The following is a 14,764-nucleotide window of genomic DNA, read 5'->3' as shown; positions in this document are numbered from 1 at the left end:
AGTTCAAAATTAACTTCAAACCTCTTCTTTCACTACCTTACCTTTCATCTCTAACTAAAGAATGGCAAGTCTTGTCCCATTCTACAGTAATCACTTATCTGACAGAAGAAAGACATTACTTCAATGGTACTATAAAAAATTCAGTTATTTCCTTTGCACATAAATCTATGCCTCATTTTGAGTTTACCTAGGAAACGCATTTTTTATGACAGTGGTCTATAAGTGACTACAGATTAAATGTGAAAATAGTTCTGTCCTGGTTAAAGTTAAAGGAAGTATCCTTTTACAACACATCAAACTAAATATTTAGTTAAACTAAAATTTTGGGTGGAAAAGAGAGGAAAGGGGCTGATTAGAGAATCTACCTGTAGCACTGAAAACTCTTGAATGATTTCTGAAATTGCATAAATTGTTTCTGCTATAGGCAAAAAGCTATTTCCAGTAGATGTAATGATGTCAAATGCACATTCTAGGAGTTCTTTGGGATGACAGCGGTCTAACTTCCGAGGTCTGAAAACTCGCTCTATACAGTATCTAAAGGAAACATTGAAGAATGAATCAGCCTCTTCACAAGTCACTGTCAAAGCACAGTATCAGTGCAAAGTATCACCTGTATGATTCTTACCTTTTCAGGTTTGATATGTTATTTCTAGCTACAAATCTTGCAAAAGGAATCTGAAAAACAGAATAATTGTTGAAACAGAACAGTTGGTCTGACTGAGCTCTGCAACTAGAGATAAATTATCCTGTGTAGTTACACTTGTACTCTCCCAAGTGTAACATAATGCCCAAAACACCTGACATAGCCAAGTAATATTAATCTAACCATCCTTGCCACAAGTTTTAAATAAAAACATTATTTTCACCTATGTCAAAACAAAACCAAACAAACGCTATTTCTTCAATACTTGGTCAGGTCTCCAGCTGTCAAGAGGAGGAGTACAGAACTCAGGAGAGCGAGAATAGACATTGAAAGATACACTGCTTCAGCAGCCAAAAGAAGCGCAAGCCTAAACCAAATTCCACCACAGCACCCTTCAAACCCTCTAAAGTTTTGCCTGCAGAGATAATGCTACTTACTCTGAGGTCGTAAGGAAGCATTACCAGCATCCCACTGTGATCCATGAAATATGAGGCTTCATTATGTTCATACAGTTTTTTATTTCTGGGCATCAGAAGTGGAGTATGCAGCTTGATGGCTCCTGCACAAAACCAGAAAACACTATTATCTCTCATTTCAAAAGTAACACTTGCTCTTTACAAGCTCATGAACACCCTTATAAGGCATAATTATGTCAACCCGTAAGTTCAAAAATTACATTAAATGTCCTTAATAGACTTTCCTCTTCCATATTTAAAGAAAGAATGTCAAAGTTTTTTTTATGCCTATGTTGCATGCTTCCTGGACTCAGCAGGGAAGCCATAGAAGAGGGACCTGCCAATTCCACAGCCCAGCAGAATCCTTACCTTGCCTTCCCTCTTTAAACACCACCTTTCACAAAGCAGGCATATGAAACAGATGAGAAACTCTGCAGTCACCAATAGTAAATACTGCTTTGGTCTAGAGACATTTCCATATAGAATATATTTTGTTCAGACATGTTGCATCCTCTGTCTCAAAAACATACCAGAAGTGTTTGTGTTTCATTTTAAAACCTCATGAATACCTTTTTTTTTCCCTGGCTACATTTTGTCACCATCTACCTGTATGAATCCAATCTTCATTGAAACCTTAATATTAAAAATACCACTTATTACTGAAAAATAGTTTCCTGTTTTAATATTTGATTGAGAATCACTGGAAAATTTATTTAAGCTTAACTCAATTTGATTTTAACTCAACATTAACTTTTAAATGAGAGAAGAAGTGCCTCAGATAGAAAGAAATTCTTCTAGCCATTACACATGTCAGATAAAATCTAAAGGAAAAAATTAATATCCAATCCCCATTTTTTTTCCAAAAGTATGAAAACATTTCAGCCTCTAAAATTTCCCAAATCTGTCAAGGTTTAGAGTGGCAGGAGAGGAAACTCATTCTTGACTTTATTTCTCAGCTTCTCACTCTTTTGTATTACCAAATTTTGATCACGCTTAATTAGATTATTCTTTACTTGGAAAACACAAAGTTTCTATTTCAAAATTCAGTATTTTTATATAAAATAGTATCATGAACACCTGTATGACAACACAATTTATAACAATTCAAGTGTAACAGTGGCTACATAAATTTCCTTCTCAAAAAATAATTTTAAGCAAATACTATTATTAATGACTGGATACATTCCTGGAAATGAAAATGAAAGACTATTAAATATCATGGCATTAGCTTTGGCTCAGGAAGTTCCTGAACAGCATAGCATTTCCAAGAATACATCACTGGAAGTACCACTACATGCCTGCTTTGTTTCCATGCTCTCCCTTATGCTCTTCCCATTCTGGCTGTTCAAAAAGAAGTTACTGTGGCCATGGATGCCTGATCTCCCACTGCAGAGCTAGCCTTGTATTCAGATCCAGATTTTGTGTAACAGACTGTGCCTCTAAAACCTCATATGGATTTATCAGAACAACCATATACATTCAAAAATATAATTCAGATTTTCACTCTTCTTTCTGTAGAAAATGTAAATCATTCATATTTGATGCTAGTAGCTAGAATGACAATAACAGAATAAAACATCATAAAAACTTCAAATGATCAACTAGTTAACAGGTTTTCTGATTTCTCTTATAGCAGTAAATCCATTCAATTCTTTTAAATCCATTCAATCACAAAAAAGGAAATTAATGACTTTTGTAAACACACCCACCGTGTCTTTTAAATATCCGGCTGACAATGTCACATACATGCTGCTGTATCTTGGCTGCCCAAATAGAAAAACTACCCTGAAACCATCACAAATAAAAAGTACATATATAATTCATGTGTGATGAACACTCCATGTAGGTAATCATTCCATGTAATACAGGCAATAAACATTCTACTATCTCATCCCACTACAAAAAACTGCAATGCTTACATAATAAAAAATAATTATAGCTATATGAAGCATTATTGTACTGTGTTGCCTTGAATTTATTTAGATTTAGAAAGATTCAAGAGCTGATAAACCAAGAAAAATCACATCAATTAAAAAGAGAAGAAAGCATCCAGGGGCAATACTTTCTGCTGACAACCAGTCAACCATTAATTTGACAGGAATTCAGAGTAAAGAAAGTCATCACCTGGACATAAGCTTAAAGCTTTAGCTGCTACAAACACACACTACTGGTTTCTCCACTGAAGAATGAATGTAAGGCTCAAATGGGAAGTGGCTATTGAAACCCACAGAGCAGAGACTGTAGTTTTAAGTGGGAACCAATGTGAGGGTGAATCTTGAGAATGCAATTCACTCAGAAATGCTACAGGTTTACCCATATAAGCATATTTTTAAAAAATTCAACAGAGGGAAAAGCCAAACCCAAACCTCCCCTGAACACCTACAAACCTTCAGCAGATCACTGTCATAAGTATAGTCTATTGCTGGAGATATGCGCTGGGCAAATATCTGACTCATCATCGTCCGGTAGGCCTTGCCGTCCACGTTGGCTAAGGTGTGGTGGAGGACTTCATGGAGTTCAGACTCTTCCATTTGTGGTGGTGGAAGATGTTCACTTTTTAACAGCTCCACAGCTGTTGGTCGTGCTGCAGGATCGTGGTTCAAGAGCCACGTAATAACCAATCTCTACAAATTAAATCAAAATTTTACAGATTAGAAACATTTTGTAAGTTAACAGCTTTTGCAACAAACTTGGTAGTTATACCAATTCAGTAACAAACTGTGAGACTCTACAGGGGAAAAACCAGCAGAATCTCAATCTTTGGGATGGACATTATTTGCTTACTAAATGATGAATGTCTTTTTTATAATCTGAAAAAATTTACTCAACCACACAAATTATTAGAAATGTGCCTCCTGGGATGACAAAATATGTAGTATCCTTTTCCTTTCTTGTTCCATGGTATGCTAGCTCTTGCATCTCTCTATCAACAAAATTAAGAGAAAGTTAAGAGAAAAAGCAGAATTGCATGCATGAAATGCAAGATTTGAGAGGCACAAGTGTTAGAGTAGGGGGAATCTTTCTGGTGTATTTCAGTGAAATGTACAAAATAGAAATGTTTTGCGGTACTAGTAACATGCAGACTGCTGTTTTACAAGCGTAACACACTAAAAGTTAATACTAATGGTTAACAAAAGAGTTGATTAGCACAAAGACACCTAGATGGTCCAGAAAAGATAACACTGATCCTTATCACTTCATTACTCTGCCATGGAGGCCTCCAGAACAGCTCTTGGCAGCTCTGTGAAGCTCTGAGCAGCCAACTGAGCTTTTTTACATCTCTCTCTGTTGTGTGGCATGTATTTCTTTCAAAAAGTTTAAGTAAAAAGTTAAACAACTGAGCCATTTCTCTGAGCATGAAAAATTAAAATTGTCCCTCTGAGCTTTAAAGATGTGCCAGTGAACTCTTAATTTGTTCATGACTGTGCTCAGAGAATTTTGTGGGTAAATATATTTCCATATCAACTTAAGAGTATTCTTTTGAGGTTTTATTTCCTTACTTTGTTCTAATATCATGTAATAAGAACTTGGCAGAGAATACTAGGCGGGGAATTAAGTGGGAAATTAAGGGGCAAAAATTATAATCAATGTTTTCTGAGAAGGAATACCTAATAGTTAAAATATCTTCAAAATTACCTGCTTTGAATGCTTGACTTCATCAAAGTCCTTAGGAAATACAATCGCAGGCTAACAAAACAAAAACCAAAATCCACATTTGAATTTTAACAAGCAGTCCAGATTGCTCAGATTAGTCTTACTTTTAAGTTCTACGTATTAAACAGAGAAACAAAGCATTTCCATTGCCCATGAAAAAAACAAACAAACAAACCAACCCCCACATAGCAATTTAAATTTATTTGAGGAGCTAAAAGGAAGACGAATGCTTTGATGTTGTTTTGTACAACGAAAGTACAACCCATAATCACAAGCATTTACCAACTACAAATACCAACTGATTCCTGAGAAAGGCCCACCAGGCCTAAACCTAAGTACACTAAAGGGATTATTCCTTTATCTGACATGCAATAATTAATTTCACAGACAGAACACAGACTGATGGCAATACCATTAGAATCCACAGTGCATTAGTGGAATGTATTCTTCACTCTTCATTATATGTTTTACAAACCTTGTTTTTGAGCACTCCCTATGGCAACATTTTTTGCTGTATTTTGCATCCTTTTGCTTCTCTTAAACTATTTGATGCATAGAATTAGTATGTTTCATATCTGTGTACTTACCAGCCTTAGCTGACCAAGAACAAAGATCCTTTCTGATGCAGTATTCATAGGATGGTAACACATTTCAAAGAATATTATACCTAGGCTGAACAGGTCCACTTTCTAAGACAGAAAAAAAATGAAAACTTGTGTGTAGTACCTATCAATTCTCTGAAGACAAAATTAGCAGAAGAAAAAAAAAACCCTAACAAACATTTAGGTTAAATGTAACAGTATATTAAAGCTGGAGAGAAGGCTGGGTTTTTTTCTGTGTCTTTTTGTGTGTTTTTATTATTATTTGTTTTTAAAGCTTTTTTGTTAGAAGACACAATCCATTAAGATTTGGTAGACTTGAAAGCCTTCTATCATCACAGCACTGCTATGACATAAATGATGGTTGCACTCGAGTTGTGGTCAGCAGCTTAACACCAAAGTGAGGAGCAGATGTTCCTCAGGGTCAGCACTGGGACTGGCTCTGTTTAACATCTTTGTTGGTGACATGGACGGTGGGACTGAGAGCAGCCCCAGCATGTTTGCTGGTGACACTGAGCTGTGTGGTGCAGTTGACATGCTGGAGGGAAGGGATGCCCTCAAAAGGGATCTTGACAGGCTGGAGAGGTGGGTCTGTGTGAACCTTGTGAAGTTCAACAAGGCCAAATGCAAGGTCCTGCTCATGGGTTGGGGCAATTCCAAACACAAATACAGGCTGGGCAGAGAATGGATTGAGAGCAGCCATGAGAAGAACCTGAGAATATTGGCTGACAAGACTCTCAACATGATCTGTCAGTGCACTCATAGCCCAGAAAGCCAAACATGCTGTGCTGCATCAAAAGCAGTGTGATCAACAAGTTTAAGGAGGTGATTCTCCCAGTCTACTCCACTCTCATGATATCCCACCTGGAGTGATGCATCCAGCTCTGGGGCCCCCAACATAAGGAGAACTTAGATCTGCTAGAGCAAGTACATGGAACAAGTCCAGAGGAGGGCCACAAAGATGACTAAAGGAACGGAGCAGCCCTCACATGAAAGGCTGAGAGAATTGGAATTGTTTAGCCTGCAAAGAAGACTTCATGGAGTCCTCAGATCAGCCTTTCAGTACCTCAAGGGGACTACAAGAATGCCAGAGAGGGACTTTTTACAAGGTCATTGAGTAACAGGCCAAGGGATAATGGCTTAAAAATGAAAGAGGGTAGGTTTAGACTGAATATTAGAAAAAAACTCTTTACTGTGAGGGTGGAACAGGTTGCCCAGGGAAGTCGTGGATGCCCCACTTCTGGAAGTGGACAAGGCCAGGTTGGATGGGGCTTGAAGCAACCTGGTCTAGTGGAAGGTGTCCCTGCCCATGGCAGGATGTTGGAACTGGATAAGCTTTGGGGTCCCTTTCAACCTAAACCATTCTATAACTCTATGACTCCCACTTTGAAAATATTTCCTTGCTTTGAAATACAGTTTGTCTCTGCATATATACAGGGTTCTCTTTGATGGAAAAAATACACCCTCACCTCCCACAATCACAGTCTAGAAATCCAGAACAGCAGTTTACACTGTATTACCTTAAGTAATATTGTGTGTAAGTAAGTGTATATTATATAAAAGGTAAGATTTCTATCCTATTCAGTTACAAAGGTCCTCTATGATTACATGCTTTCAGCTTGAAGTTGCTTGCATCTAGTCATGATCAAGCACAGGCAGAAAAATTAACTTGCCCACATGGTTCTATCCTTGGTTTCCTCCAGAAGGAATGTTGAATTCCCCTGATTAGCACAGGAGTCACCAACATGCTGTTCCACACTGAATTCATCTTGTCAAGGAGGAACGACCCAAATCATATCTGCTACATCTTAGACTCCATGCTACCTTTTCATGAAGTCTACTCCAATCATACCTGGTTGTATGTAGATTTAGTGCTTCCTTGGACCTCTGGGCTGACATACAGCGCGGTGCCAACCATTCCTGTCAAGTTACCTATGTGGAAAAAAGACGAGAATGCCAGTTTCAAGAAAGCCAGAGAGAAATGCAGCATCCATGTCAATAAAAAAACTTGTTCATGTTCTCTTTCTTCTATGTGGGAGTGCAGTCCTTACTGAGAGAAACCCAGCTGAGAGTACTTTGACAAACAGACAGTTCTTACCCTCACAGGTCAAGTATCCATGTCTATCTGTAGTAACTAAAGCTATCTATTGCTTTACAGATTTGTAGTAGGTCAGCACATAAATGTTACAACTAAATTTCACTACCATTACATTTGCCTTTAAACATACCATGAACTTTAGTACAAAACAAAACACCATATTCAGACTCTAGCAAAAATCAAACCAATCAACCAAGGACACAAGTCTTGAAGTTGTCCTATAGGCAAGAGAACACAAGTGCAGATGGAACAAATATAGAGGCTCTCTATATACCTCACCATGAGGAAAGCATTGATCTAAGGCAGAAAACTAGCAGAGGAAGCTAATTAACTCTTAAATAACAGGCAAACCTGCCAGATCATAATATAACTACCCAACTTGGTGGCTGCAGGGGGTCCCAGCCCTGGCTTTAATAAAGAGAAATTTTACTTTCAAAGAACAAATGGAAATTTTACCAGCCCATACAAGACCACAGAACATAAATGGTTGCTTAAAATAATTTATAACAAGTTTATAACAAAAAATTTATAACTAACCTGATGGGTCAGACACAGCAGAACCACCCGAGAGATTCTCCTCTTGTTTAGAGACCACCTGAAACCAGCAAAACAGTTATATTGTAAATGACACGTGAAATACTTCTGTTGGCTGTTCTTGTCACTTGGGTTGGCAGTGCATGGTTTAATTGCAGAACCTTAGACATTTAAAAGAAGTTTATAGCATTCTCAATATATAAGCATTGTGGTCATTTTAACTTATGGGTTTGTTTTTTGGTATTTTTCCAAGTAATTACATCACCAAATTCAACAGTTTTTTCATTCACTTTAAGCTGTACTTACTGCATTTGCTGGGTAATCTGTAGCTAAACCAAAATCACCAATTTTCACATGATCATCTGAATCTAAAAAAATGTTCACAGGTTTCAAGTCTCTGTGGATCATTCCCTGTTACAGGAAGAGAATAAAAAAACCCACAGAATATTAAACAATAAACATTATTCAAAACGTAAGTCCTTATAATGGACTGGAAAATCATATTACATACTTTTAATACAGTGGGAGACCTACTGCATTAAGTCACTGAAGATCAGTCTTGAAGACAGACTATCATTTGTAGCCCAGAAGCTAGAAACAATTTTCAGTGCTACCAGACACCTAACAGAATATTTTTTAAAGATGGTCAAATTTTTATGATTAATGGGTAAAATCTTAAGTGGTTTATTATAAAATTCATGTTCACGATAAAATATAATAAACCTCAGGAATAGACTAGTAACAGAAAGGGCAAAGAGAGGAAACTTGCTAATGCATGCCCCAAAATGAATATGACAAACCCACAGAGAAAGAGGCATAACACAGATATTATGTACAGGTCATGACTATGCTATTTACTAACCTTTTCATGGATGTAAGCTAGTCCATCCAAAATTTCTCGGAAAAGCCTCCAAAGCCGACTGGTATCTTCATATAACCCTTGGTCAATAGTGTCCCTTAATGTGCTCTTTTCACAATATTCCATCTTCAGTTGTGCATACACAGGGAAGAAAGAACAGTTAAGTTAAGAAAAGACACTATCAGAAACTTGTATCTGTACACATACTACTGCCTGGGCTCAGGAGCATATAGTATCACCAAAAAAATCAGCTATTTGGAATTCTCCTGAGAGCTGTCTTTTAGCTACAAACATGCATTCACTTCTGGGTCCTACCTCATTTTCTGGGACAATGGTATGAGCCTGCAGAGTAGCATATTCTCTAACATAAACATTAACAACAAAGTGAAACCAGCCAAGCTGTAATATGTGATAAAGCCAAACCACAAAGAATCTCTGGCTTTATTGCACTTGGTGTCTTAACTGCTTTTATTATGAATATACACAACACATACAAACAAGCTTATTAAAATCTAATTCCATCTACTTGTAACTTCCTTCCAGACAAGCCCTAGCATTAAGCGCATTATAAAAAATTGCACATCACCACAGAATAGTTAACTATGATATATAGCTATAAACAGTTTCTGGGAGAAGTTGACTAACTCCTAACACAAAGGAGGTGTCAGTAGAATAGCCTGAAGTTGCAACCCTGCAGGAGTTTAATTGTGTCTATTGTTAGAGTCATACAATGGCTTTACAGATTACTGATTTCTATTAAAATAAAGTGCATACACAATACTGTGCTTTTGAAGAGAATGAGGAAGTTTCACATCTGTGAAAGACAACTTCCCCTCTGCAATTTAGCATGGCAGACTTCAACTCCACATTGGAAATTGACACCAATTAGCAACCAAGGCTGAGGAACACCACCAGCTACAGTGTTGGGGATTGGGACAGATAGTCTCAACAAAAAAGCACAAGGCAAAAGAATGCTTTGAAAGGCATGGACTCAAAGGTTGGCACGTTGGGTTGTTCTGTGGTTAGATCAAGAATTGCCAACTTCTACTTGTGCATGAGCAAAACCAGTTATCCCATTATGCACTATGGCATTACAAAACTTTGTTCTCTTCAGGCACAAATATAGAGCCTTGGAAGCCACAACAAACCACATGCACTGCACCTTCCACCAGCCAAGCCTTCAGAAAACCAGTCTAATGCAAAAACAGCACTGAACTTGTTTGCATTTTAAAAGGTCATTACTTTTCTCATGAAAACTAGCAACTAGTCTCTGCAGGTTGAAATAAACTGTATCCTTTCATGTGAACACAGGAGCACATTTGTACCTGAATGTACAGATAATGCACTGTCTGAATGACTGGTGTCCTGTCCTCTCCTCCATGGCCATTCTTTTCATTGCCTTCTTCATTCTTTATCACAATGAAAGTAACAGAACAGTTAGCTACAGGAAGATGTGCGGACTTCTTTATTACACATATTTTTAATGGCTGGAATACATCGATGAGAACTCTGCTTCTATAGACAGTTTGAAAAAGAGCAAAATAATACAATGACATTTTGTAATACCACTGCATCTAAATAAACTAGAAAAAAAGGTGTGACCAACTCTCAAAGTTGAAAATAAATAGCATTTTACTATCATTAGACTCTGAAGGAAAAGAATTCTGGAAGAACTAGATGAATTCTAAATCTCAAGCTGTGTCATATTAAAAAAAGGAGAAAGATAAGATTTGAAACTAGAAGATAGAAAGCTTTCTTGATAAACAATGCAACCCCCACCTTCAACCAACAATTTTGGTATGGTGTGTATACATATATGTATATATAATGAGAAAAGAATGCACTGCCATATTATTAAATTATATACTGAAAACCTTTTCTTGTCAATGTACATTATAACAGAAAGAGGAAGGAGATGCAGCTTTAAATAAAAGCATGTTACAGATCATCAGGGTTGGCAATGACAGTGTAGATTCTGTAGAATAGCGTGCATTAGCTTTCTAGTGATACAGGACTGACTGTTCACAGTAAGTGCTGTGATACAAGCATAAAATCAACTAACACCTTAGTCTAAATCAAGGAAAACCTTACTGACTTCCCCCCTCTTTCAGACTGCTAGCAGTATGTATTTCATCTGTTTTAAAAAGTGGCATCTGAACACATACAGTGGTTAAAATCATCTAAAGGCAGAACAGAATTTCAACTTTGAGAGGTGTAAGACCATGTAATCCATATGGCTAACTGTTACATCATAAACACACTGATGTGTTAAACTTGCAATAACCTGGGTCATGACTAAAAAACCCCTCATATTAGCTCAATAAACACCTTAGGAAACAGAATCCAGATTAGCTGCACCAGACTGATTTCTATGGGATGCAGCTCACAATGGCACAACACTTACTCTAACAGACAGGTAAGGTTATGTTTCTGTTATACCAGCAGAAGTGAAGTAAAACTTCTCAACTGACCTGTTTACTTGTCATAGACTATTTTATAATGTTTTCATTTTCACTCACTTTATCTTTACACTTACTGGAGAATGACCTTTACTATTTTCATCTTCGTTTTCAAAAACTATTTCACTTTCAGAATCTGTGGTTGGCCTGTTAAAAAACACAGAAAGAAAAAAAATCTCAAAAGTTCTGCATACCAAGAAATACTTACTAAAGAATTTGGAAATTATTTTGGGGGAAAAAAAATCCAAGCTTCTGCTGAAAACTTGGTATACACTTTGAACAAAAAAGCAAAACAATACCCAGAAAAACATCCTGCTTCCTTTGACAGTCCAGTTCTAAAAGGGAAGGTGTGTATTTGCTATATCCAGTAAGCAAAACTGAGATAAATTTATTTACTTGCTTATACAAAAAAGCCACTGAGTGAGAGAATTGAACCATACACAGAGGAAGGTATGGAATACACTAATAAAAACCAAAAGAAAAAAGGGCAAGTTTGATATTTTTCAAGATCTTTAATATTTCTGTTATTCTTTATTAAAAAACTTTATTCTCAAGGCTAGAAAAGACAGTCAAACATAAAGTAAGCAGTCATGCATTCTGGCACAAATAAGCAGCTTCAAGAAACCTACACCAAAAAATTTTCCACACAGATTGACAATCCTTAGCTAGAAAATTTCCTCTTCCTGGCTATCTGACTGCTGGGAAATATACTGGTTTTGAACAAGGGGACAGAATAAAAATGCAGTGAACTACTTCTGACAAAAGAAACAAGAATGGTAAGACATAAACTTGGAAGAACTAACTCTGCTCAGGCTCCCTAGAGTGCCAGTACTGAAGCCTACTTACAAAATTGAATGCGAGAACACGCCATCACCGTCATCATCATCATCGTCATCACTGGACTCCTGATCAGCTCCACTGAATTTGTTGCTGGAGGATCTTTCACATGAAGTACTCCACTCAACTGAACTTGTCAAACACGGAGGAGGAGCATTAGTTTCCACATCATTTGTCTCCTCAGTGGAAAGGATGAAGAGACCAGCTTTGGGGGGCATTCTTCTCTCGTCGGTCGTTGACACAGTGGGAACAGGACTTTCGTGTTTTTCTATCCAAGCATTGTAATACCTCACAATGTTCTCATGGTTCAAACGGGAAAGCAACGTCACTTCCCCCTTAATCCTCCGAAACTGCTTGCTGCTGGGGTTTATGCGAATACGTTTCACAGCATAATAGCAACCATCAAGCTTATTTCTCACCTGAAAAATTCAAATTCATCTAAAGTCAAATGCTTACAAATGTCTTACCAAGCAGAGACAGAAGAATTATTTCATGAAACAGGAAGTCTTCCTTTCACCTGGAAAATGACTACAATTCAAATGCAAGGTTCCCAATACTGTCAGGCTTCTCCCCAGTCTCCCAGGAACCTCTCACAAGAAACTTTTCAGACTATTCCATTCTAGATAAAAACCTCAACACAGGCACAGCACTAGCAGACAGTAAATAAAACCATGCAAACATTGAATATATTTTTCTGCTTCAGAGAAAACAAACATATCCTCAATAGTGTTTCCATAGAGGAAACAATTTTTATACCATACCTTGATGACTGCTCCAAAAGCCCCTTTACCAAGTAATTTTAGCTCTTCAAATTCATTGTAGTATCGTGAAAATTGTCTCTGCGTTTCTGTGAAGAATGAAGCACTGGATATCTGACTGCTGGGTACAACTGTCTCCATGCAATCTATACCTGCTGAATCTGCAATGAAGACAAAGTTACCATCACTGGCAATATGGGGGTAAGGCTCTAGGGACTGTCAAATAAGGAACAAGGAGGAGATAAAACCTAAATAACTTCAAGTGCAACTAAACCCTAAAATACCTAAGTGCTCTGCTGTGTAAAGTTCTAATACAAACATAAATCTTAATACTGCTTAAATTACTAACGTGAATTATGCTGGACAAAGGTATGATTTTAACAAGAACATAAGGCAAAGTCTCATTGGAACACCATCTTCCAAGGAAAAAGTTAAATCTGTATTTACACCATGTAGAAGGGATGAGTTTACAGGTTTCTTTAAAACATGAGCTGCTTCTACAGAAGAAAAAACAGTAGTCAGTCCACCTCAGCCAGTCTTGCACAGAGAAGTTAAAGATCACACTACCTTTTAAGTCAGTTAATGTAACATACTTGTACAGTCTTGTGAAGCTGTAGCACAGCTCAATTCTTACTGCAGGCATGTAGTCCATTTACTTAACAGAATACAGGAAGAACCTAGTTGCTTACCATCTAGATTTTCTTCAGCTACAGGTATTTTTATTCGTGGAATGTTTATAAAACTATGTTGTAGCAGCTGCTGAGGAGTCCATCTTTCTTTATCTTCCAAGCAAACGCACCTGTTAGCAAACCACAGAGAGAACTACTTCATGTCTGACATAAAATGTTAGAAGAGTTCTTATTATATTTAAGAAATTATTACCTCCATCATTTAGATGGGAATCAGAGGCAAAGACAGACTAAATGGCTTATCACAATGATATACAGTTGGTGGCAGAGCAGAGAAAAAGAGAGCACCAAACCTGCTCTCCCAAATCTCAGATTACCAGTCTGAGCCATAAGATCAACCTCTTCTATAAAAACTATAACTAGCAACACAGGAACTGTGTAGCAACACAGTAAGACCTATCTATTATTTAAAAAACTGTTAAAATATTAAAAAAAAGGAAAATCAGACACAAAAATATACAGGAATGTGACAAACATACTTTTCTAGAAAGTCTTGAAAGTCAGCGGGTAAATTGGTAGGCACAGCAACTGGGAATTCCTTGGTTACTTGGCCCTGGCTGAGTGAAAGCAGAAGCAAGCCCAGACGCCACACGTCTCCTTTTTTTCCAGGTTTGTTGGGAAGACCATCCTCACTAAAACGAACCTTGGTTTGCTCAAAAACATCAGCTTTGCAGATGTCAGCTAAACGCTTGGAAATGCTGTAGTCTGTGACCTTGATGTTTCCTTCAGCATCCACCAGGACACTGGAAGCACAAAGGACCTTGTGCACTACTGAATTATTGTGCAAGTAGTCAAGAGCTGACAAGATCTGGATCACATAATGGCGCAACTGCTCAACTGGAACTGGAGTCTCTTTGTCTAGGTATGTAGAAAGGCTGCAGCCACTTATGTGCTCCACTAAAATATCCACCACAATTGAGTTGTCCCGTTCTTGGAGGTTCATACATTTGTAATGTACTATGTTTGGGTGACTTAGCTTCACCAGTGAGTTGAACTCTGTTTCTGCTCCCTGAAGCTGGTAGAGAAACACAAAATAGCATGGATTTTGTCATATTTTGGGACACACTACTAATAAAATATGTAACAAACAAAATACTTATAAAATATTTGACAGCCTCATACTTTTCTAAAAAGGAAGTACTGTGCACTGGAGGAAGTACAGCTTTGATTTTAACAGGT

The 14,764-nt window shown here is 37.4% G+C and overlaps 1 protein-coding gene across 3 annotated transcripts in view; it reads right to left on the bottom strand.

Annotated features, from left to right (window-relative positions):
- The window catches only part of EIF2AK4 (eukaryotic translation initiation factor 2 alpha kinase 4), a 38,636-nt gene that overhangs the window by 14,763 nt on the left and 9,109 nt on the right, over nt 1–14,764 (bottom strand). For all 3 annotated transcript variants that reach the window (XM_064424203.1, XM_064424205.1, XM_064424204.1), the window contains exons 9-25: nt 14,065–14,600; nt 13,586–13,695; nt 12,900–13,057; nt 12,148–12,557; nt 11,379–11,448; nt 10,168–10,251; nt 8,846–8,968; nt 8,290–8,394; nt 7,987–8,044; nt 7,204–7,283; nt 5,340–5,441; nt 4,735–4,785; nt 3,486–3,722; nt 2,808–2,883; nt 1,081–1,202; nt 626–675; nt 366–534 (exon numbers count right to left, since the gene is read on the bottom strand). In XM_064424203.1, coding sequence (XP_064280273.1) covers nt 366–534; nt 626–675; nt 1,081–1,202; nt 2,808–2,883; nt 3,486–3,722; nt 4,735–4,785; nt 5,340–5,441; nt 7,204–7,283; nt 7,987–8,044; nt 8,290–8,394; nt 8,846–8,968; nt 10,168–10,251; nt 11,379–11,448; nt 12,148–12,557; nt 12,900–13,057; nt 13,586–13,695; nt 14,065–14,600 — 2,541 coding nt within the window. The remainder of the gene's footprint in view (nt 1–365; nt 535–625; nt 676–1,080; nt 1,203–2,807; nt 2,884–3,485; nt 3,723–4,734; nt 4,786–5,339; nt 5,442–7,203; nt 7,284–7,986; nt 8,045–8,289; nt 8,395–8,845; nt 8,969–10,167; nt 10,252–11,378; nt 11,449–12,147; nt 12,558–12,899; nt 13,058–13,585; nt 13,696–14,064; nt 14,601–14,764) is intronic.

Source organism: Passer domesticus, chromosome 6 (genome assembly GCF_036417665.1).
Source record: "Passer domesticus isolate bPasDom1 chromosome 6, bPasDom1.hap1, whole genome shotgun sequence".
Lineage (NCBI taxonomy): Eukaryota > Metazoa > Chordata > Aves > Passeriformes > Passeridae > Passer > Passer domesticus.
The sequence above is the reverse complement of the archived record's forward strand: the minus strand, read 5'-3'. Positions and strand labels throughout refer to the sequence as shown.